The 24508-nt window shown below is 36.8% G+C and overlaps 1 protein-coding gene across 1 annotated transcript; it reads left to right on the top strand.

Moving 5' to 3' along the window:
- Positions 1-757: 757 nt before the first annotated feature.
- On the top strand, positions 758-23656 carry LOC306870902 (putative phospholipid-transporting ATPase IM). Its single transcript, XM_079418476.1, has 28 exons — positions 758-983; positions 7725-7801; positions 8040-8098; positions 8406-8519; positions 9138-9236; positions 10280-10341; positions 11389-11461; positions 11597-11667; positions 11837-11919; positions 13332-13490; positions 13744-13832; positions 14148-14335; positions 14502-14710; positions 14859-14905; positions 14983-15148; positions 15260-15448; positions 16318-16433; positions 16743-16907; positions 17052-17163; positions 17562-17667; positions 17873-18014; positions 18122-18305; positions 18987-19210; positions 19322-19405; positions 19655-19900; positions 19986-20124; positions 20257-20387; positions 21241-23656. The coding sequence occupies exons 2-28, from the start codon at positions 7759-7761 to the stop codon at positions 21559-21561; spliced, it is 3621 nt and encodes a 1206-aa protein (XP_079274602.1). The 5' UTR covers positions 758-983; positions 7725-7758; the 3' UTR covers positions 21562-23656.
- The last annotated feature ends 852 nt before the right edge of the window (positions 23657-24508 follow it).

Here is a 24508-nt window from a genome sequence, read left to right as displayed (position 1 = left end):
AGTATGCTTATTAGTGTTTAATAGTCCGAATTAGTATTATTAACCTGTTTTCTTTTCTTGGATTCTTTTTTAATGGGTTTATAATAAGGTTATAAACCTTTATATAAAATATGTTGTATGCATTTTTGAGCAGTGCTGTATCAGGACTATTTTAATGATTGTTCGCTTACAGGACGGAAATAAGTCATTGGCCTGTGATAGCTTTCTACCTACATTTATTCTTGAATACTTGGTTACAGTTTGGGAACAAATTTGTTCCCAGAAGTGAGCAAAATATGATTTATATATATATATATAACTTGCATACTTGATTGTGTAACTGATTGTAATTAACTTTATATAAAAACAGAAGTCCTTGTTTAGATGGTTAAGTAAACGTGTATATTGTGTGTGTTTAGCCTGTGTGTGGCCTTGTGGTTATAGTGAACATGCTCAGTACTGCTGTACTTAGTCAGTGGTTAGAGGAATGGGGAAAAAAAAAATGGGTAGCTTCCTTTTTTTGTGTGCAGGAAATCGATACTTTACTAGCAAGTAAGTAAGTGGATGAGAAAGAGAGACAGATCTTAAAAGTTTGACAGTCTGAGTTTATTACCCAGGAAGACCAAGAGTAAATGTTACCTCAGATTAACTGAAACTAGAGTGGAGCAAGAAAGAGAAACACAGAAGAGAGCACTGCTCTCCGCCCCTCTTCCTTGTTTATCTAGAGTGTGTGTTGAGGGGTCTCTCTCTCTCTCTCTCTGTGTGTGTGTGTGTGTGTGTGAGTGAATGAGTCTAGGCTGGATGCCTGCACTCCCTGTTTCCCATCAATGTAAAGTGAGAGCAGATGGAAGACTGAGAAGCGAGAGAAAGGAGGAGGAGAAAGAAAATAAGAGGGCAAGACAAAGAGGAGGAGACTGTTTGGCTGACTTTGGCGATCTCTGGCTGGAGAAAGAAGTGCCACACTAGACCTACACACACTACGATGTTACCGTAGGACTTTTACGGTAAGAATCCTGAGGGTAAAGGTTAGGGGTGCAGTGAGGGGTCAAGGTCAGTAGAGGGGGATTTGTCAGACAGTCCTGGAAAACACAGGAAGTAAAGTTGTGAGTGTGAAAGAGTTGTTAGTTTTTTCGTGTCTGTCAGCAGTCTTAAAAGTGGGGTGGGAAGAGTGAGAGGTTCATGTAATAAACAGGCTGAGGACGAGTTTTTGTTTTCATTGGTAATATTTGGTGTCAAAATAGACTAAAAAAGTTGGTGTTTTGAATTTTGCATATGTTGGACTGTACAATTTTTCTAACCAGCGTGCTGTCAGAGAAACTTATGGCACACAGGTTACTTTAACACCAGGTGAGAACTGATGTAAACCACTGCTGTTCTTTTGTTATTTTGAGACAAAGTTTAAAAAAATAAATAATAATTTGATCACTTTTTCACAGTAGTGATAACACAAGATTAAATGTTTGAAATTCCATGCAACTCACTGAAAGCATGTTAATTCTGTCAGGTATTGTAGTGTACTACACCTCAAACTGACTTGTGTGTCTGTTTAGTGTGGGGGTCCCTAGGGATTATATAATATAAAAATGATATATACATATATAATGATATATATAATAATAATTCATACATTTAAAAAATATATATTTGAGCATCAAATTATCCTATTATAATTATTTCTAAAGCATCTTGTGATACTCAAGACTGGAGTAATGGCTGGAAAAAATTCAGCTTTTCTATTACAGGAATAAATTACATTTTAAATGTATGAAAATGCATCATATTTCACAATATTACTTTTTTACTTATATATATGTGTGTGTGTGTGTGTGTGTGTGTGTGTGTGTGTGTGTGTGTGTGTGTGTATATATATATATATATATATATATATATATATATATATATATATATATATATATATATATAAATTAAATGCAGCTTTGATATGCATAAGAGATTTCTTTCAAATTTTATTTTATTTTTTTAAAGGTTGCTAGCCCCAAAGTTTTGAATGGTAGTGTATATTTATATCTACATATTAAAAGAATATTCAGTTGTTTTGGGCTCTTTGAAAGACCAGTACATAGGGTATAACTGTAAAACCCTTTTGGTCTTTTTTTTAAGCGTGTAGGATAATTTTTGCTTGTTTTGTATTTAACATTTAGCACCGTTCATTACAGACTTCTAAAAATCAAGCAAGAAAACTCAAATGTTTGTCTTGTACTGTAACATATTCTCCAGACTTGTTTAGTACATTCTGGAGTCTGCTTCTCCTCAGGTTCAGGAGTTAGTCGTGTGTAGGATGGCTTTGCTATATGTCTGTGACTGTAGCATGACCCTGAGTTCCTCCGGTGGCCCATATAACTCGTTGTCAAATACAGCAGATAGATAATGCAGTGACAATACACAGCAGGCTCTGTCTGATCAGACATGATTATCTCTCTGACAGACTGTAATTGTTAATGGATAAATAATTAAAAGGTCATTAGAAATGACATGCCTTTATCTGGTAAATTGAGAGGCCTCTCCTCCTTTTGCTATACCTGAGCTCATCAGCTCTTGTCTTATAGATTTTCCATTTAGTTGTGATTTATCGCTTTAATGCCTTTACTCATTTTTTTTTTTTCAAGATGAAATTGTTAATTGGCTAGGTGTTCAAATGCAAGCAAGCAAGCTCATTACTTGGGAAAAAAAATCTGTATCAGTATGAATAAGTGTAACACAAGTAGATAAGGAAGTTTAGTTTAGATGTTCAATGTATAAATCCCACGAGGGGATTTCAGTAAAATAACATAAAACGGAAGTAGCTGAGTTCCTCAAATTCTATTGTATTGTAATAAGCTGCTAGCATAACAAAAAGTGAGGAATAAACTAATATTAACAACAACAATGGAAGAAGGACAGCAGGTAACACTTTATTTCGATAGTCCACTTTAGACATTCTATTAACAGTAAGTAACTTTGCAACTACGTCACCTAGCAGTCATTAAAGACACATAGTAGCTGTTTATGCTGACCTCGGAATATCATGGATATTTGCAGATGGGTTATTTTGACCTTGACCAGTAAGAAGCCACAGAAATTGCTAAGAAAAAAGTACATTAGTCAGATCTCCATCACAGAGCCATAAATGCCAAGCATCTCACATTGGGACATGTTACTAATTCAATTCGCACATCTACTATATAGTCCCATCCATGTATCTCCTGTGAGAAGTTGTAACCTACCATTGCTCTTTAGCTTGAGCTTCCCATCGTATGGCTCTTTCCATGATGCCCGCCTCTGACTGACTCAGTGAGCATGTTTCCTGCACTCGAGGGAAACTGAGGAAATGATGAAATCCCACTGCAACAGCGGCACACTTCACATTTTGTTGCCTTCAGCTCACTAAACAGACTTTTAGTAGAGTGTCTGCTTCAGGACAGGTTTGGTAGAGATGATGCTGTTGGCCTTTAATGTATAACCAGAGGTTCTTAAGAGCTTCCCCAGTCCATTAGTGCTGGAGGAGCGCTTGTTTATTGAGGTGCTCTGCTTGGAAAGCCACGGTTGATGATAACATTCCTTCACTAGCCATTTAATATGTAAACTAGAGGGAAAGTTAGTCTTACATACTTTTGCCTCTGTTGACCTGATTCAGGTTGAACCTATCAGACCTTCTGAAAGTCTGTGGATGAGTTTTGCATGGTTTATGTGTCTGAGGGACACTTTGATAAACGCAGATTAAATTTAAAGATTAACTTGAGGTTCCAGACCTGTTTTAATCTTGCGTGTGACATGATGTTTGCATAACTGAAAGAAAAACATTTTCAAGGAAACATTTTGTTAGCCAAGTTTGGAAAGAAACATCTGGTGAACCCAAATATTTGTGTAGAGGTTACTTTTTGTAGTAGAATGAACTTTAAGGCTTCAGCAGCGGTGCTTGGAAGTAACTATCTAGCGATGCTGCTAACTTAATTTTTCAGTACTGTGACAGTAGTTTAGCCCCCCCCCCCCCCCATAACAATATACAATAAATATAATATATTAATTCATGTTCTTATTATAAAATAATAATTAAAATATTTATGGATTCATGTCATTACAAAAATACCTGTACACTACAGTCTGTAGTACTCCTTTATCTTATAGTGAAATATTTCCCTGATTTGTTTTTAATCCATTTTCTAGTTTTAGCTGTATAACTGTATCTGTTCAAGTTTGATGCTATCGATCTTCATTCATTCGTAATAATGTGTGATTAAAAGCTATGATTCAATTTTGATATTGCCTATTACAGCTTTGTTGTTTGGTAGGCTACCCTTTGTTAGTAGCTTGTATTGTAACTAACTACTATTGAAATGTAGCTGTAGTTGGACTATTTTAACTCATCTCCAGACTGGAGTTACTCACTAGGCAATTACTGCATTTCTGAGCAATCCTGCTGCAAGTCCCTGCATGTTTTATACTGTCCTGAGATGCATGTGCTAAACTACATAAGCTACGTGTTGCAATTGAGACTCCAGACTGAAACATTTGACACTTATAATGCAGATTACAGTTCAGTGATTCATTTGAATGTTGTATTGTATAATACATTGATACTTTAGCGTATGGTAACATTAACTGTTTTTCATGTTACAGTGTTGTGCTGCACTTGTTGCTAATCTTGTAGCTTTCCCACAGTCTATACTACAGACTGTACTGTAAAAGTCATTAGCACTTCCTTCTATTGTATGATCTTTCAGCAGTTAATCTTTCAGCAGTTAATTCCCTCTCAGTTAACCAGACTGAGTTAGTGTTTGTGCATTCAGGGTTTATACTGTCTCCTTGCATTGATTTGTATGCATTAGATTAGATTAGATTAGATTAGATTAGACATATAGATAGACACACACGGTGACACTCTTTTAAATGTTACTCTTTGTATTCAGTGGGTTTCTAAAGAACCCCTTGTTCAATTAACTGCCCTACTTTCAAAACCACTTAAGTGGTTTTAGTGTCTGTGTTTTCAAACCCTCATAATTTGTCCTATTATTTATCTATTTTTGTAATTAAAACTAACATTTATTAAAAGTAATAGCATGTGACACTTTAACTTTTCATTCATTTATTTGCATGCTCTTTTGATTCTGTTATGGTATCTATGGCCAGCTTACAGTTTTTAGAAATACCCCTCAGGGCACTGTAAATTATCTAAAGTGGTGTGGAACAATAGTGACCAGAGCATGCCAGCACACACACAGGCATGTGGGGTATTCTGAGACACACAAAGCTCATCAGGAGACAGGATCTTACTTCTTTTGTATGCATATTTAACTTGAATTCACTCAGATGTAAGCCAGGCACGCATGTGTATACACTCCATTGCTTTGCTTTGTTTTTTTAAACAAAACTGATATGGTGTTGTAATCACATTTCACAGAAACAAGAAAGCACAGGAAAAAAAAAAGATTTAATGTTGGCTTTGTGTCAAAGTGAAAGGTGGAAAACGAGAGGGCACACAATAGCCCCTCAGAAAACTCACACACATGACTACCACTTGACTTCTAGACTCTAGACAGTGTTTGTAAAATTGCCAGTCATTGTGTTTTCCTTCCAAAGAGAGGAAGGTCATTGAGTACTGAGTGAGGATTTTCTAGGTGCGGCCTTGAATTCTTTATAGGGCAGTTAATGATGTGTGTGTGTGCCTTTTTTTATTTCTGCTTAGAATTTATATGTATATGATCACCATTTTTAATCACCTTTGAAATTAATTTTGAATTAAATTAGCACAACCCACAGGAAGTTGAAGTGGAATTTAAATTAAAATGACGGACATAAAATGACTCTAGTTACAAGCACTTTAATTTTGTCTTTGAATTACAGTTCATTTTCTTCTTTAAATTCAAATTCAATTTGCCTCAATTTAAATTTCTCAAAAAAAAAATTCTCAAAAATGTAATCGGAATTTATAAGGTAAGTGTGACTTGTGAAAAAAAGAGTACGAGGGGATGATTTATAGTATGTGATTAGTAAAACTGAAAGTTTTGCCTCTTTCTTTTTGTGGCTGGATTTTCTGCTTTTTTCCCCTTCTGCTCACACCTTACTTCATTAAGTACATCCTGCATATTTAATGTTTATGTAGTATATATTTTTAATTTATTAAAATGGCAGTTTCAATACTTTTCATATTTTAGTTTTCTCAGTGACTACTTTTCTTTGTTTTTTTTTTGCTGTACAGTGATGGTACAGTCTAACCTACTGTGGTGGCAGTGAGAAAGTAGCATGCGTGTTTGCAAACATATATTTGCATATGTGGTTTTTATGTGTGCGTATTGTGGCCTGTGCCTTGTCATTTTGCACCCCCCAGAAGCCCCCCGTATTTGTTTCTGTGGTTTAATTGAAATCATGTTTTTTTTTTCCCAACCACTTGCTCTGTTACTCAGTGACCCCATTATTTCTGTCCTATTTTTCTGTAAATCACTTCCTGTATTTTGTGTTGCTGTGAAGAATTAACATCAGAAAGTTTTCACATTTGGCTTGGGTGTTGTCTCTGTCTCAATACATGCTGTAATTGTTTTGGTTTTTTTGGGGGGGGCTCAATCATTACTGACAATTAGAGTGGGAAAGGTCTTATGTATTCCATTGCAAAACTCTGTATGCCGATTATACAGATTACAGTGAAATGTAGATTTAAAAATGATAAAGGATGATGATAAATGATAAAACATTTGCTTTTGCTTTTTTTCCCCGTACATTGAAAGAATACAATGACATGGGGCACTCAGACCTCAAAAAGGACAAAAAAAAGAGGCCAATGAAAGCAATTATATGATGGCTTTTTCATGAAGAAAAGTACAAAATTTTAATAATAATAATTTTTTTTTTTTCTTTTCTGACGTAGTTCTCAAGTAATTGTCATATGGCCTGCTTTTATGATACATTTACTTGTCTGCTAGCATTGAATGGAAGTGAGCAGCTTAAACATTCAGTTAAATATCTATTTTTATGCTCCATGAATCTCAAGTCAAGTCACCCAAGTTTCAAACTACATTAATGTCAGTAAATGATGACAGAATTTACACTTTTGGGTAACTATATCCCTTTAAGGCTTCCAATTTAGTAGGACATGTACTGATTTGTAACCCCTTAAATATTTATTTTTGGTTTTCATAATGACTAGTTTTTTTCCAGTGATGTGGATAGCATAACCAGGCTGTGGCCGCAGTGGAAAACAGCCCTTCCAGAGGTGCTCTAGCATGTGTGCTGTACGTTTAAAACACACACACGCACACACACACGCACACGCCCGCGGTTTCTATAATTAACTCTTGCGCTGAAGTCACTCTGAAATTCTGGTCAATGGGCGGATTTCAAGTGCTGTTTCCTCAACTTGAAATGTGTGTGTGTGTGTGTGTGGTGTGTAAATGTTTTATCTTTTCTTTTAAAATAAGTCTTTTCTATTGTAATTTATTTTAAAATATAATTTATTTCTGTGATGGCAAAGCTGAATTTTCAGCAGCCTTTATGCCAGTCTTCAGTGTCACATGCTCAATCCCTTTTTTGTCTTTAATGTCCCTTTTTTATATAAAAAAAGTGATCTTACTGACCCTAAACATTTGAACGGTTGTGTATTAGTGTGTTCGTGTCTGTTTGTGTTTATCCATTAAAAATGTGTTGGTGCTTTTGTACAAACAAAAAGTGCTTAAAGATCATCATCATTAAGCAGTTTACACACTCTTCCTGAAAGGAAAACAACCCCCAGACAAGTGTTTTGTTCTGTTTTTCAGAGAAATTATGATTTGAAAAGGAAGAAGGGAAGACATGTCATTCTTTGGCTTAGACTGTATGCGGAAGAAAGAAAAAGGTACATGCATGACATACAGCTCTGTCATCAGAACACTATCAAACCAAAGTCTTTCATCACTCAGAAGTGAATTGTCATTGTTGAAGTATGCAGAGACAAAAGTTGAAATGCTGTGGTGCTGTTGAATATGTTTTGTTTGAGCATCGGGACAAACACTTTGGCTCATCAACTTACCTAATCTAACCTGACCTAACGTTTATAAAGTGTATATACAATTTCTCTGTAAATTTTCTTCTAGAGGTGGAGAGGAAAATCAGAGCAAATGACAGAGAATATAACTCATCATTCAAATATGCCGTGAGTATAAAATCTGAAAATCTGAAAAACTAATTCAAACCTATAAAAATAAACATTTATGTTTTGTCTGATGACATAGGTGTCATCATGACATTATATCCACCAAACAGTTTCCTCTTAACAGATTGCACTTATTTTTAGATGCCTTTCTGTTAAAAAAAATAAACACTTGTTATTTGTCATCGTATTACTCATATTTGGAAATATGATTCCCAGCATGTGTGAGCTTTAGACAAACCACACCACCACATGTAGCACGATATCTGAACAACACTATTGAACACATTTCTATCTTTTCTCCCTGAAGACCAATTCCATCAAGACCTCCAAATACAACCCCTTCACTTTTCTGCCTCTTAACTTGTTTGAGCAGTTCCAGAGGATCGCTAATGCCTACTTCCTCTTCCTGCTCATCCTACAGGTGCGTAAAATCCAAGTTTACTGAGTGAAGCACTGGAAACAGGGTTGCAAGAGTGATATATTCATAATATGTTTTCAAAATAAATAAATGGATGAATAGGGATTTGAATACAAACTCTGTCCAATTCAAAGGAAGTGAAATTCTCTCAGGATGTTTCCTCAATTTGACACATTCATGCATATTGTGAAGAATGGGTTTGTAACGTGACCCTGACTTCCCGTATCAAGCCTACGCCCAACACGTTCTAAATGACTAAATACTTGCACAATAATGACCGTCTCATGACCCTGTAACTTCATTTACTCGCTCTTTACTAGCATTGACTTTGTGGCAAATCAGCTAACATCAGCCATTTTTGTTATTCATCATGGGCAGCTATTTTCTTTCATGCAAGTAAAGCGACCATATACAGTAGTAAATCAATGGAGAGACTGTAACAGTTTAAAATTACATGATCAATAACGGACAATATTTTCTTAAGCTCAAATCACGCAGTCATTTACGACTTCTCACAGTTATATATGTGCAACGTCTCTCTGGTTCACAATACAGTAACTACATATATGCATATATTTGAATTCCCACATTCAAAGCACATTAACATGTTTTGTTTCGTAGGTTATTCCTGCTATTTCTTCTCTGTCCTGGTTCACCACCGTCGTCCCGCTAGTCTTAGTATTATCAGTGACTGCAGCCAAAGATGCCATTGATGATATCGTAAGTACACACATGTGACTGTATACAACAAACTGTTCATTGTACATATTTCTTTCTTTTTCCCCTCCTCAGAGGAAACGGCAAGATCCGACTGTGCCAAATTATTCCTTTTAAAGGGATAGTAGTCCACCCAAAAAAGACAATTCTGTCAACATTTCCTCACCCACATGTTGTTCCAAACATCTATGACTTTCCTCTGCTAAATACAAAAGAAGATATTTTGAATGTTGATTATTCATAACAAAGCAGTTTTGATCCCACTGACTTCCATTGCATTGTTTGTCCAAGCTATAGAAGTTAATGGGAACCAAAACCGTTTAGCTAACAACATTAGAAAACAGTATTCCGCAGTAGAAAGGACGTCACACAGGTTTGCAACATTGTGTTGATTATTTTATATCATGTAGTACTGGATAGCTTTGCCCCACCAATCATTTCTTTTGTCCCAATGTGATCCAGAGGACCTCCAGACGTTCTGCCAGATCCCAAATAGAGAGCTAACTGGGTTTCCCATGCTCTGGTTGTGAATCTTATGGAAATAAACTGACATTTAGTTAATGATACTGGCAGCTTTTACTATAATACTCAGTACACGTCTGATTTAAATGCCCTTTACTTTTGCACACAGACGTCATCAAGCAAACTTTCCTCTGAGCAGCAGAAAATCGTAAAGCGAAAGGTTACGGATCTAAAATTTGTCAGCGGTGGACTGGAAAATTTGATACAGTTAACAGGAGCCACCTCACCCTCAGCAGGAATACAATAGTACTTATGTTCCTGCTGAGGGGAGTGGAGGGAAATTAGGGAATCGCACTTCTCGCCCCTCCTCTCCTCTTTCTCTAGCCTTCAAAAACTGGGATGAGCTGCTTTCTGGATGCAGAAGGTCTTGGCATTTGAAGACAGAGACTTCTCTTCTGTCTTCAGAAATTCATTTATCCCATGAGAGCTTCTGTTACATTTTTCTTTTTGCTGTCATTTAATTTCCTACATGAATTTTTCCTACATGAACTCTAATCTTATTTTTTTCTTTTTCTCTCTGACAGAATCGCCACAGAAGTGACAGGAAGGTGAATAACCGGAAAGTGAATGTGCTCATAAATGGAAAGTGAGTGGCTGTCAAATTTAGTTTGTCACACCTGCATACCTTTATCAAATGAATTTCACATGACACCAAATGCAGTCAGAGCTATTGTAGGTTCAATAATTTGCTGTCAAGACGGGTTTTTATAATATTGTTTATACAACTTTAGTTTTGGTATATGGTCATGACCTGAGTGTTTCAGTAACGTTTATCATATCACTAATGCTATAAATGGTTTCATAAATTTTGCATATACTGTAACTCAACCCAGGTGCATTTTTTCCATAATTTGTTCAGCTAATGTGCATGCACTTTCTAGAGCCCAAAACTTTGGCCCATTTAACTGAAAGTTGGGATTTAGTAAGTGTTCTTCTCCTCATAGTGGTAACCTTGAATTTTTGGTCCCACTTTCTATTAAGTGGCCTTAACTACTGTGTACTTACATTTAAATGAATCATTCGGTGCAATGCATTTGTGTACATACATGTTTTTACATTGTACTTATATTTTTAAATATACCTATATGTAATTTGTAATTAATTTCTGTAATTACATTTATAATTACACTGTTGACCCATCCCTCACACCTTAACTCACCCTTAAACCTACCCATACCACCAAACCTGTCCCTAACGTTACCCGTATCCCACCTCAGTAGCAGCAAAAGTGTTTTGCAATGCAAATATGACAACAATAAGTACATTGTACTTTGATGCAAGTACATAGTATTTAAGGCCACCTAATATAAAGTGTGACCGAATTTTTAACTAACCACAAAACAAACATCAACCACAGCAGGATGCATCTGTAGACACATCAAACAGTTCTTCCTGTTGTTCTGACCTGTTGTTCTAGATCTCTCACACACAATGAATGGCTGCTTGAATGATGCCTCAGATTTCTATTTTCCTGGTGGTCCCTCATCATATTTAAAATGTGTCAGTATCAGGCTCAGCAATAATAATTTATGTTGAGTTAAATAGAAACACATGACCCACACACCCTGACTGTTGCAGCAACTTGTAATCAGAATGATGTGGTTTACATAATTTGTTCTTTCTTTCAAAATAGACTGATAAGCGAGAAATGGATGACTGTGCAAGTGGGAGACATCATAAAGTTGGAGAACAACCAGTTTGTCACAGTAATACATTTTACAGATTTAGATTGCATTAAATGTAATGTAACCTTAAACTGTATATCTTTACTTAAAATTTAGGATCAGATGTAAATTGATGTTGAATTAACATCACCTTGACTCTCTGTATCCTCCTCACAGGCAGATTTACTCCTGTTGTCCAGCAGCGAACCTCTCAACTTAGTGTACATTGAAACTGCGGAGCTGGATGGGTGAGTGCAAGAAACAGAAAATAGGCATTGTTTTTTTTGCAGCTATATGAAATACTTTTGTGTTGTTTTAATGAAGCTGAAATATCTCATATGAATATTTTTTTATTTAAGTTGGAATACTGAATGCCTGATTTCATGTTTGTTTTCTTTGTCGCTTTTTGTCACACAGAGAAACCAACCTGAAGGTTAAACAGGCTCTGACTGTAACGGGAGACATGGGAGACAATTTAGAGTCTTTGGCTGCATTCAATGGTGAGGAGAAAGAGAGAAAGAGAATTCCTTGCTCTAGTTAAAGGGATAGTTCACCAAAAATGAAAATTCTGTCATCATTTACCTTCAAGTTATTCTAAACTTACAAGAGTTTCTGCTGAGCCCAAAAGAAGATTACAGAATGCTGGTAACCAAACAGTAGATGTTAGCTACAAGATGAAGCATAAACAGACTATGTAATGCTGCTCAGAGATGCATAAATGCAATTACACAGCAATTACAACTGTATATGTTGATACTAGGAGAGTCAGAGAAGGCATAGTTTAGTCTGGCATTTGCAGCTTTGCATCTTTCCACTGAATTTTGAGAAGGCACAGACCAGCCTTAACTTGATTGTGTGAAGGTGCCTTATTTTAAAGAATAAAATTGAAATCGTATCCTATACAATTGATCATGAACACACATCAGAGCTTTGTGAGATTTTGTCGTTTGCCTGGGTTACTCTATGTGCATACTCCATTCATAGAGAGCCAAAGGGGGAGGGACGTGTCCAAAATCAAACCAGTCACAGCTGTGAGGGAGGACATACAAACAATTAATTACTGACTCTACCTGATGATTCATCGGGGAAGTCGTGGCCTAATGGTTAGAGAGTCGGACTCGTAATCCAAAGGTTGCGGGTTCGAGTCTCGGGCCGGCAGGGATTGTAGATGGGGGGAGTGAATGTCCAGTGCTCTCTCCACCCTCAATACCACGACTGAGGTGCCCTTGAGCAAGGTACTGAACCCCCAACTGCTCCCCGGGCGCTGCAGCATGGCTGCCCACTGCTCCGGGTGTGTGTTCACGGTGTGTGTGTGTGTTCACTGCTGTGTGTGTGCACTTGGATGGGTTAAATGCAGAGCACGAATTCCGAGTATGGGTCACCATACTTGGCAGTATGTCACTTCACTTCATGATTCTTCCAGCATCTCTCCTTCATACAGATATTAATCTCTTAAGTCTTTACTAGTTAATCATTTAGGGAGGGTACTTGAGTCAGCAACACACTACCCTTTCCAAGGCTTTTGTTCCCCTCTTGTTGGGCTTTTACAAATGTGGAAAATAGTGCATCTTCCTATTTTTATAAATGTTTGTTTGCTGTGTTCTCTGATAGTAATCTCAGATAAAACTCTAATTTTTCTCCTGAGCAAAACCCCAGCTTACATGTCTCCTTTAGAGTTTCAAAAGAGAACAATAGTCTCATTTTGTGGTCAGAATATATTAAAGTTTGCTCAAATAAGTGCAAATGTATGTTTTTTTCCAAAACTACATTATCTGAGCTATGCAATTCACACACACAAAAAAGTTAATGGAAATTAAATGTAACTGAGAACTCCCAAATCTTCTCAACTTCTAAGTCTTTTCAACTTCTGAGCAATAACATTTTCCTCTGGTCTACTCTGTGCTTTCTTCAGGAGAGGTGTGTTGTGAGCCTCCTAACAACCGTCTGGATCGCTTTACAGGCACGCTGACATTCGGCACACAGAAATACTCTCTGGACAACGAGCGAGTCCTGCTGAGGGGCTGCACGCTCAGAAACACAGACTGGTGTTTTGGCCTGGTGTTGTTTGCAGGTAATAAATTCAGGCAGATGAGTGGTGTGTGCTCTGGAGCGGTCTGGTGTCCCAGTTTAATTCCTCTTTATTACTACAGAGAATGTGTGTGTTTTATGCTTTTGAGGGTGTAAAATGGTTTGCCAGCCCATAGGCTAAACAGACTTGACAAATACTGACTTTTAAATAAATAATATTCTGGATTTATGATTGAATTTATGAATGTTGTCTTGAAGGAAAAGTATCGTAGTTCATGTATATGTTATGTCTTCAGGCCCAGAGACTAAGCTGATGCAGAACTGTGGGAAAAGCACCTTTAAGAGGACAAGTATCGATCGACTCATGAATGTACTGGTGCTCTTTGTAAGTTAAATGTCTAATCTATAGTTCTTTTACTTCAAGATAAGCTCCACCTTTATACAGCATATGTATGTACATGTATATATAGGCCTACTAATAATTTTTATTTAGCAAGGATGCATTAAACAAAAGTGACTAAACACTTTCACTCTTATAATTTTTTAAATTTAAATTTTTTAATGTTTTTTCTGTTTTTTTAACAGAAACGTGAATATATTAATAGAAGACTATATTTGCTCATATGATATTTAATGTCATTGGTTGGTATGTAAGCAGATGGTTGGTAGCTCTATGTTAACATATTTGATCTCTTTGTAGATTTTTGGGCTTCTGGCTCTGATGTGTATTATTCTGGCTGTGGGGAATGGGATTTGGGAAAACCATGCAGGGTCAAAGTTCAACGCCTTTCTTCCACGGGAAGAGAACACTGCATTTTCAGCGTTCCTCACTTTCTGGTCTTACATTATAATCCTCAACACTGTGGTGCCCATCTCATTATATGTCAGGTAGGGTGCGTTCATGTACTGTATATATGTTTGTTTTCTGTGAAAAGTAACATGAATCCAAACTGTCTACAATTGGCTGTAATGCTGCCAAATGTCGTTTTTCAATGCTGATGATGCAAAAAATCTTGCACTAATTTAAGAAAAGAATGTCATTTTTATATTGCAGTATGGAAGTAATTCGGTTGGGCAACAGTTACTACATCAACTGGGACAGGAACATGTATCATGCACGAACTAACACGCCAGCTGAGGCTCGAACCACAACGCTCAACGAAGAGCTCGGTCAGATCAAATACATCTTCTCAGACAAAACCGGCACGCTCACCCAGAACATCATGACCTTCAACAAATGCTCCATTAATGGGAAATCTTATGGTCAGGACCAATCCCACATGCATCAGTAGTTTGTTATATTTATAGGCCTATATTATTTCAAAAGATTGCCAAGACCTGAAACTCCCCTGCGGCGATCAAACAGCCAGATACTGTTTGAACTTAAAAGTGTGTTTTCTCTGCTCTACAGGAGATGTTATTGACCACTATAGTGGACAGAGGCTGGAGATCACAGAGGTGAGAAACAAAGTCTCAAACAATCTCAAGTGATTTTAATGAGTCTGCTGGGTTAATGAGTTTGCGTTTGGTAATAGGAAATGACACCAGTGGATTTCTCCTTTAACCGTCTTGCGGACCCAAAGTTCTTCTTTTATGATCATAGTCTGGTAGAGGCTATAAAGCTGGAGCTTCCAGACGTTCATGCTTTCTTCAGATTACTTGCTCTCTGTCACACTGTCATGGCAGAAGAGAAAAAGGAGGGTGAGTGGTTGTGTATAGTGTGCCTTACCTTTTTACTGTATGTGTACCTTAAAACATGCGTTGTGTTTTTTTTTTATTGTTTTATTTATTTACTCTTAATTTACTCTGTAGGTGTTCTAGTGTATCAGGCCCAGTCTCCCGATGAAGGCTCTCTGGTCACAGCGGCGCGTAATTTCGGCTTTGTGTTCCGCTCACGCAGCCCTGAGACAGTGACAATAGAGGAGATGGGCATTCAGAGGAGCTATGAGCTTCTAGCCATTCTGGACTTTAACAATGTGCGGAAAAGGATGTCTGTAATTGGTATGCTCACTCTTGCTTTAACAAACAGTTTTTACCTAAAATGAAAATTTTCTGAAAATGTACTCGCCGTCAGGCTATCCAAGATTTAGAGTTTGTTTCTTCATTAGAACAGATTTGGAGAAATTTAGCATTGCATCACTTGCTCACCAATGGGTTCTTTGCAGTGAATGGGTGCCGTCAGAATGAGAGCCCAAACAGCTGATAAAAACACAATAATCCGATGTGACTCCTGTCCATTAATTATTGTCTTATGAAGTGAAAAGTTGTGTGTTTGTAATAAACAAATCCATCATTAAGACATTTTAACTTTAATTGCTTCGGGCTAAAATAAGTGTCCTCTATCCATAATATTGGTTTCTTCAGTGAAAAAGTCATCTCGTCTGAATCAGGAGAGAAATATGCACAGATCAAGCTAAAGTGGGTTTTGATGTGAAAAGACAACCGGGATTGACTTTTTCACTAGAGGAATTGTTATTATATAGATTATAAACTATATAATATTTATTTGACCAGAAGTAATGGTTTAAAGTTCAAAATTCTTAATGAAAGATTTGGTTTTTACAAATATGCATCTTTTCGTGTTATTTGAGTCATGTGGATTACTTGTGGATTATAGTGACATTTTTATCAGCCGTTTAGATTTGATTCTGACGGCACCCATTCACTGCAGAGGATCCACTGGTGAGCAAGCACTGTAAAGCTAAATTTCTTCAAATCTGTTCAGATTAAGAAACAAACGGATGGCCTGGTGGTGAGTAAATTTACAGCAAAATGTCTTTTTAGGGTAACATATTGCTTTAAGAAGGCTCCATGGCTCTTCTCATATAGTGTGTATTTTATGTGTGTTAAATTTGTGGTTTTTCTTTCAGTTCGTAATCCAGAGGGCAAACTCTCCTTGTACTGTAAAGGAGCAGACACCATCATATACGAGAGACTACATCCTTCCTGCAGCGAACTGATGAAGGTCACCACTGAGCACCTCAATGTGAGTCAACACCAGATGGCTCTAGTGAGAATACAAAGAGGATATTTGTTCATCTCTCTCAGTGCTTCACATATATCTCACACACTTTAGACAATATAGCTCTGTTCCAAAACCTTGTGAGCTGCCTTTCAGTTTTCTGTCTACATAGGCAGTGAACTAATTCATTTTAAACTCAAATCATCATAAGCAGGTCATCTCCATAGAAAACTCTACAGATTTCCCCACAATAGGAGTGCCTTTAAATCTTACCCGTTAAATATATATTCGATTGTGCATTCTTTCAATATCTATTTTTCTCTGCCTCTGTAGGAGTTTGCTGGTGAGGGGTTGAGAACTCTTGTTCTAGCATATAAGGATTTGGATGAGGACTATTTTTCAGAGTGGAAACAGCGCCACCATGAGTCCAGTGTGGAGCTGGAGGACCGGGAGGAGAAACTGGAGAAACTATATGAGGAGATAGAGAAAGACATGATGGTATGAATAAAACACACACCCACACAAAAGCATAAGTAGAGGTTATAGTCTTTATGTTGGCTGTTCTGTTTAATTTACCCAAAATGTTAGCTTTTTTTGTAGAATATGGTGCTAAAGTGTTTGTGTGCTGTCTTTTTTGTGTAGTTAATCGGAGCCACTGCAATAGAGGACAAACTTCAGGATGGAGTCGCTCAGACCATTGAGCAGCTGGCCAAAGCCCAAATCAAAATCTGGGTGCTCACTGGTGACAAGCAAGGTGCTTCATTATTTAATTCTAAAATTTCTTTATGCAATTTGAGACACACTTCACATCCCCAATACTGACTAGTTTAAGTCAACCTGATGTGTTTGCATTGCTCATTTTCTGTGCTGTGCATCTCATGCGATGAAGAGAGGAAAAAACGCATTAAACAACACAATCTCTTCCCAAAGATTATTTTTGTATTTTATTTTATGAAACTGCAATGATTCAGTTATGTAACATAATGAGGTCAGTGCTTGTGTCATTTGTAATCGTTATATAATGTACTGATTACCCACCATTTGTGTGTGTGTTCATGGTTGGCAGGATTGTTAATTAAGTTCTTTTAATGATAAATTACCAAGTCGCCGTCTGAAAACGTTCTTGTTTCTGTCTGTCTGTCTCTCTAACAGAGACCGCTGAGAACATTGGCTACTCATGTAACCTGCTGAGGGAGGAGATGAACGACGTGTTTATTGTTGCAGCTAACTCACCCGAGGAGGTCAGACAGGAGCTGAGGTAATATATCTCATGAAGATGACATATGTTTCATACATTGAGTAGTAAAACACATGGGCGAAGTCAAAATTCCTAAATTGGGTGGGCGTCCGCAAAATGGGTGTTTTATAGGGAGATTTTAATGGTGTCAATTAAATTTCATATCCAAAATTTTGCTTGCGAATTTCTGTTGTGTTTATATTTAAATGCTCTCTTTTTTGCAAAGGGATGCCCGTCTAAAAATGTTTCCTGATACTGAACAAGACAAATTCCTTATTCCTGAGGTTATCCTGGGTGAGACTCCTAAAGTGGTTCAGGATGAAAACGTAAATGGAGACTACGGACTGGTGATAAATGGACACAGCCTGGTGAGAAAGTCTCTTTCTCTCCTCTGTACTTTCTTCTGCCTGATGTCCGAATGTGTGGCTGCAGAGAGTAAAAGCATCTTATTTCCTGATGGGATCTTTGTGTTCAGGCATTCGCTCTGGAGAGCAACATGGAGCTGGAGTTTTTACGGACGGCTTGCATGTGCAAGACGGTCATCTGCTGTCGGGTGACTCCTCTGCAGAAAGCTCAGGTGGTGGAGCTGGTCAAGAAATATAAGAAAGCGGTCACTCTAGCCATAGGAGATGGAGCTAATGATGTCAGCATGATTAAAGGTGAATTCAGCTTGACAACAGTACAGATGCATAATAAAATAAACATTCTTAAGAATTTCTTTGTTGTTTTATTATATAAAATGACATTTTAGACAATGTAAAAAAATTTTCCTGCAGATATTAAATCACAATTTGGGTTTTTAGTTGCTTTTAGTCCTTGTTCATAGCAATGCAGTGTTATTTTAGTATTATATGTATAATATTCTAGTATTTAATTAAAGTATTAATATTTTGATTTAGCTTTTATTTTTATATTTTCAGTGTTAATTTACATTTTAGTTTTAAGTTTATTTTTTCAATTCATTTTCATATTTCCATATAGCTTTGATTTTTTTATTTCAGTTTTAGTTTAGTTTTTAGTCATTCAAATTCAATTTATTTCAGCATATCTAATTTTCATTCAAGTTTTTATGTAATATTTGTATTTTATTTTAGCTTTTATAAAAAAAAAAAAAAAAAAAAAATTAATAGTTTAGTTTTAGTTAACTATAACAACATTGTAGCACTGAGACCATCTACAGCGTAAGCTGGTGTACTCCCAAAAGTGACTTCATTGTTTTTGATTCTTTTGCTGTGCTAATACTTGTGCTTTTAATATTTGTTCTATGTGATACATTATTCAAGCTTTATTTTTATTTTATTTATTTTTGTATTGATATGATTGTCTGTCTTCTCCTGCAGCGGCTCATATTGGTGTGGGTATCAGCGGTCAGGAGGGGATGCAGGCAGTGCTGTCTAGTGACTTTTCTTTCGCTCAGTTCCGTTTCCTGCAACGCCTCCTGCTGGTACACGGCCGCTGGTCATACCTGCGCATGTGCAAGTTCCTGCGCTACTTCTTCTATAAGAACTTCACCTTTACCTTTGTGCACTTCTGGTACGCATTTTTTTGCGGCTTTTCCGCTCAGGTGAGACAAGTGCAGCAGAACTGAAAACTGTTCTTTGTTTCTTGCTTTTAAGACTTTACTTAATTATTTGTACATACAAAAAGCATTTGTGGTTCTTGCATGTCTTTCTAGACGGTGTATGATGAAGGCTTCATCACTTTGTATAACTTGGTATACACCGCCCTGCCTGTTCTGGGAATGAGTCTGTTTGACCAGGTAGGTTGTGTGTGCGTGTGTTACATGAAATTAAAATGAATTCATATCTGTCCAAACAAATGATATTCTGATTATTCTGAAATCAGACAGCTGTGAAAGGCTAATATATTAACCTTCAAGAAACATTAAACAGTGTCAATTCACCATGCTCTTGTGTGTTAACAAATATGAATAACACCTAATGGCTAGAAATGAACTGGTTTGTTGAAATGAAACATGACTTAATATTGTTTTTCCATGTTTCTCCAGGATGTGAATGCTGGCTGGAGTCTGGAGTACCCTCAGCTGTATGTGCCAGGGCAGTTGAGTCAGTACTTCAGTAAACGTGCTTTCATGATGTGTGCACTTCACAGCTGTTACAGCTCTCTAGTACTGTTCTTTGTGCCTTACGCTGCCACATATGACACGGCGAGAGACGACGGCAAAGATGGTGCAGACTATCAGTCATTCGCACTGATTACTCAAACCTGCCTCACAGTCACTGTGTGTGTACAGGTCAGTTAAACATTTGCAGTTGTGTGTGCGATTCATTTGAGTGGAAGTTTTTTGCCCCCTAATTTCTGCTCTATGTTCCATACAGTTGGGGCTTGACCTCTCATACTGGACTGTTGTTAACCATCTCTTCGTTTGGGGAAGTTTGGGAATGTTCTTCATATTGACCTTCACCATGTTCACTGATGGACTTTTCCGGTTACATCCATCTTCTTTTGCATTCATAGGTAAGCAGGGCTTGCATGTTGCATTTCATAAGTTATAATGTGTCTGATATATCACATACTTTTTTTCATGCTAATTTCCAAGAAATAGTGTGTAGTGTAGAGTGTGTACAGTGTGTGTGTTGTGTCTTACAGGAACTGCCCGAAATTGTCTTAACCAGCCCAACGTGTGGCTGACTGTTGCATTGACAGCTATACTGTGTGTGCTGCCTGTGGCTGCTTACCGGTTCTTCTACAGCCAGATCTCTCCTACCATCAATGACGAGGTATGGAGTTACTTAACCTCGCTTTACTATTCCTCAAATACAGTTTAATTCACAGTTCCCTTTACTTGCCGAATAACAGTAAATTACATCATTATTTCATTAACCATTATTATATCAATTGCATTTAAGGTCATTTATCAATCAAATTACACATTGGCATAATCTGCATATGCAGTAATTGACTATGTTTACATGCATATCAAATTCTGTTTAAGGTCTATATTCAGATTGCAGCCGTATTCAGAACGCTCAGGTATCAGAATATTCCTGTAATACAATATGCTCAGTTTTATAACCTTTCCTATGATAATTTAATTAGGACTAACAATATTCACCTTCTAAAATGCCTGACACCACCAGTCTCATTGTCACTCTAGAAATGCATTGAAATTGTATTGATTTTTTTTTTCATTTTGTTCTGCAGATGCAAAACACAGAACTGCATTCTGAATTCAGAGTAGTGCGTTTAAACAGAATGCAGTGATTTCTCTCGTTTTAAATTTTTTTTATTAAAATTTTTTTTTTTACCAAACACACAGACTCAGGCAATTGGATTGCAGTGTTAACATGACTCAATACTAACGTTGCCAAATGATATTGGAGTTTTTATGTGCATGCAAATGTAGTCATTGTGAGTGGCTGAATGAGAGATAAACGGGAAGACAAAATGAGATGAAGTACTGTATGCACATTAAAATATCTTATTGTAATTGTGTGTAATATAGTAGTATCAAAATGATAGTAGTATAATGAATAATAGAGTAAAGAGAAAGACAGTATCTCAAGTGTTTGCTGAAATTGATGGATAGATGGGTGTAGAAATGAGCATTTGTGTTTTGATTGTTAAATACAGGTGAGGTATAAGGTGCGTCAGATGAAGGAGCCTGCTCCTCGTCCGCGCCGCACCAGGCTCACCCGAAGGAGCACGCGGCGGTCCGGTTACGCCTTCTCGCACGCCCATGGTTACGGTGACCTCGTGACCTCTGGCAGATTTCTGCGGCGACATGCACCTGCTCGCTCCATGGGCTTTATTCCCACAGGACGTTCTCCTGGGTTCAAGCCCACAGGTCGGTCTGCGGGCTACAGCCCGGTCGGGCGAGAACAGAACCCCAAACAGAAAGTAGAACCAACGTCACTGCAGATGTTCCGTGCGGTTAAAGACTCTTCCTTTTGAGGGTGCAGCTTTTCAACCAGAGCTAGAACCAAAACCTTAAATGCTGTTTACAGGGTTTGAACTCTTGGGGACCTTTTCACAGCTGCTGTGTTATGCATATATAGCAGAATACTATAGACGCACACTAAGAGCAAAAGACTTGATTCCGAAATGTACAAAATCTTGTTGGGGAGTGTGCATTGACACATTTGTCACTCAAAATGCAAGTGTGGTTTACAGCAAGAACAAATTGAAGTATCCATCATGCTGAAGGACAGAGAGTATTATACTTGTCCTTTCTACTGTCATCACTACAATGGGAGCGACGGACAAACTTGACTGCAAGAGAGCAAAAAACAACGGCATGTACACGATATCATAGAGGCAGTGATGAGTAATCTAATTCAAAACAGTTTCCTGTTATTTTCCTCTTCCAGGTACTATGTTGACTAACTCCTTTTGACATGAACCTTGAGTTCAGTATAAACCACACCCAACATTTTACAGTCATTTCAAAACTCAAGCGGGTCATAGCATATTTCCTATACTTCATTTTTTTTTTCTTCTGAGTTTTATTTTTCCTCCCTCTTTCTGGCCTTTAGAATTAAAGGGATGGTTCACCAAAAATGAAAATTCTGTCATGAATTGATGTCGTTCCAAACCCATAAGACCTTCGTTCATCTTTGGAACCCAAATTAAGATATTTTTGATGAAATCCGAGAGCTTTCTGACCCTTCATTGAGAGCAATGCAACTGAAATATTCCCAGACCCAGAAACGTACAGTAGTAAGGACATTGTTATAATAGTCCATGTGACATCCGTGATTCAACTATGTGTGGTTCAACTTTCATCAAAAATATCATCATTTGTGTTCTGAAGCTGAACGGGTTTGGAACGACATGAGGTTGAGTAATTAATGACAGAATTTTCTTTTTTTGGGTGAACCATCCCTATGAACAGGCCTTTTTGCTACTGTGCCTTTAAGAGCTCATATAAGAGCTTTCTTAGCACGTGAAATGAATAAAGGCCTGTTCAGACCAAGAAAGTTAACTATAATGATAATTATGTTAGCATCCACACCGGTGCGTGATAACATTGTTTATTATAAGTGTATGCTGTTATCTGCTGCTTTGTATGCTCAAACTCTTCAAAGCTGGATGGATTCTGATTGTCTGTCAATTTTATTTTTTATTTTTTTCCTGTCAGCTGGGGAAAAAAAGTTTTGCAAGTGATTCTAACATTATTGTTCCTCTGTTTCATTATTGTTATGGTGTGTGCTATTCTGTTAAATTTAAAATGATTTTTAAAATTAATTATAGTTATCATCATTGATATGAATAGGCCTTAACTGAGCTGTAATGGCCCTCAAATAGTTAAGATTGGAGTGACACGATCAAGGACCTTATTAAAAAATAAAGTTAGCCGCTTTACTAATTTTGGGATGCATTGGCAGTCAACTCATCACATCGTCACATATGCCACAGTAACCGACAGCCAGAAAAAGCCCATATCTTACACTTATCTTTACCAACTTGTTACCAGCTCAAATAATCATATTTATAATAGTATCCATCCCACTTCCTTCTCATTATGACTAGGCATTCCCAGTTGCTGAATAGACATTATTGTTGTAATTGTGGGGGTTTGTGTTAATATATTCCTCACTTTAACAACACACATTTTTTGCAGCTGTTTCTATACATGCTTTTCTTTGGACTAGGACAGGGGTTTTGACTTCCAAATGTTTCAGTATTTTATATATTATAAGTCACATATTTGAAAAGATCAAGGAAACATCCATTTTTCATGTCATGACATCATTATGTCTATGTTTAGAGCTAAAAAGAAATAAGGAGACCAATTTGGAGACATTCATAGTATTAAATACTACTCATAGAGTGCCTTCCACATGACTCTGACTTACAGATCAATGTTAGCTTAAGGAGTTCTTATGGTTTGGGAACGTACAAGTGTATTTTCAGCACAGTAAAAAACATTTTAATTCAGCATTACTTGGTATGCTAATATACATCCTATTCATACCCTAGTTGTACTATGCAAATCCTGTATTTTTTATTTTTTTTTTACAAATAAAATACTTTTTTACACTTTTTATATTGTATAAAACTGTAAGTTTGTTCAAGTCTTGTCAGTTACACATGGCTGTAAGTTCACCCTGAAATGAAAATTCAGCCATTAATTATTCACCCTAATGGTGTTCCAAACATACAACTCTAAAGAATATTCTGGCTACTTCTTGTGATCTAATGAAGTGGATGAGGGGAGGACAGACCCCAAAAAGATTTTGAATACTTCAGTCAACACTTAACAACATAAAAATGACATTAGATTACAAAATATCAAAAGAAATTGGATTTTATATATATATATATATATATATTATATATATTAGTGCTGTGAAATGATTAATCGCATCCAAAATAAAAGTTCTTATTTACATAATATATCTGTGTGTACTGTGTATATTTATGTATATATAAATACACGCATACAATATATATTTTGAAAAATATTTACATGTAATTACATGTATATATTTATATTCATATTTATATTATATATAAATATATTTAATATAAACATAACACATTTTTCTTCAATATATACATGCATGGGTGTGTATTTATATGTACATATATATATATATACACACAGTACACACACATACTTATTTTGGATGCGATTAATCATTTGACAGCACTAACATATATACATCTGTGGTTACTGATTTGGATCACTTAAAACAATCTAGCAACATTTGTCAATTTAACAAGCAAAAGCCATTTGCAATGACATTGAAACTGCATGCCCCAAAACAACTGTAATCCCTGTTTTCCCTATCTATCCAGCTAAAATTAGGTGGCCCCCCAGACAGATGGGCCCTTAGACCATTCATGAGACACGCCAGCTATTTAACTCTCAGTCTTCGAGTAAAGGCAGGCATTC

This window comes from Barbus barbus (assembly GCF_936440315.1).
Source record: "Barbus barbus genome assembly, chromosome: 6".
In the NCBI taxonomy this organism is placed as follows: Eukaryota; Metazoa; Chordata; class Actinopteri; order Cypriniformes; family Cyprinidae; genus Barbus; species Barbus barbus.
This window is presented reverse-complemented; position numbering and strand designations above follow the sequence as displayed.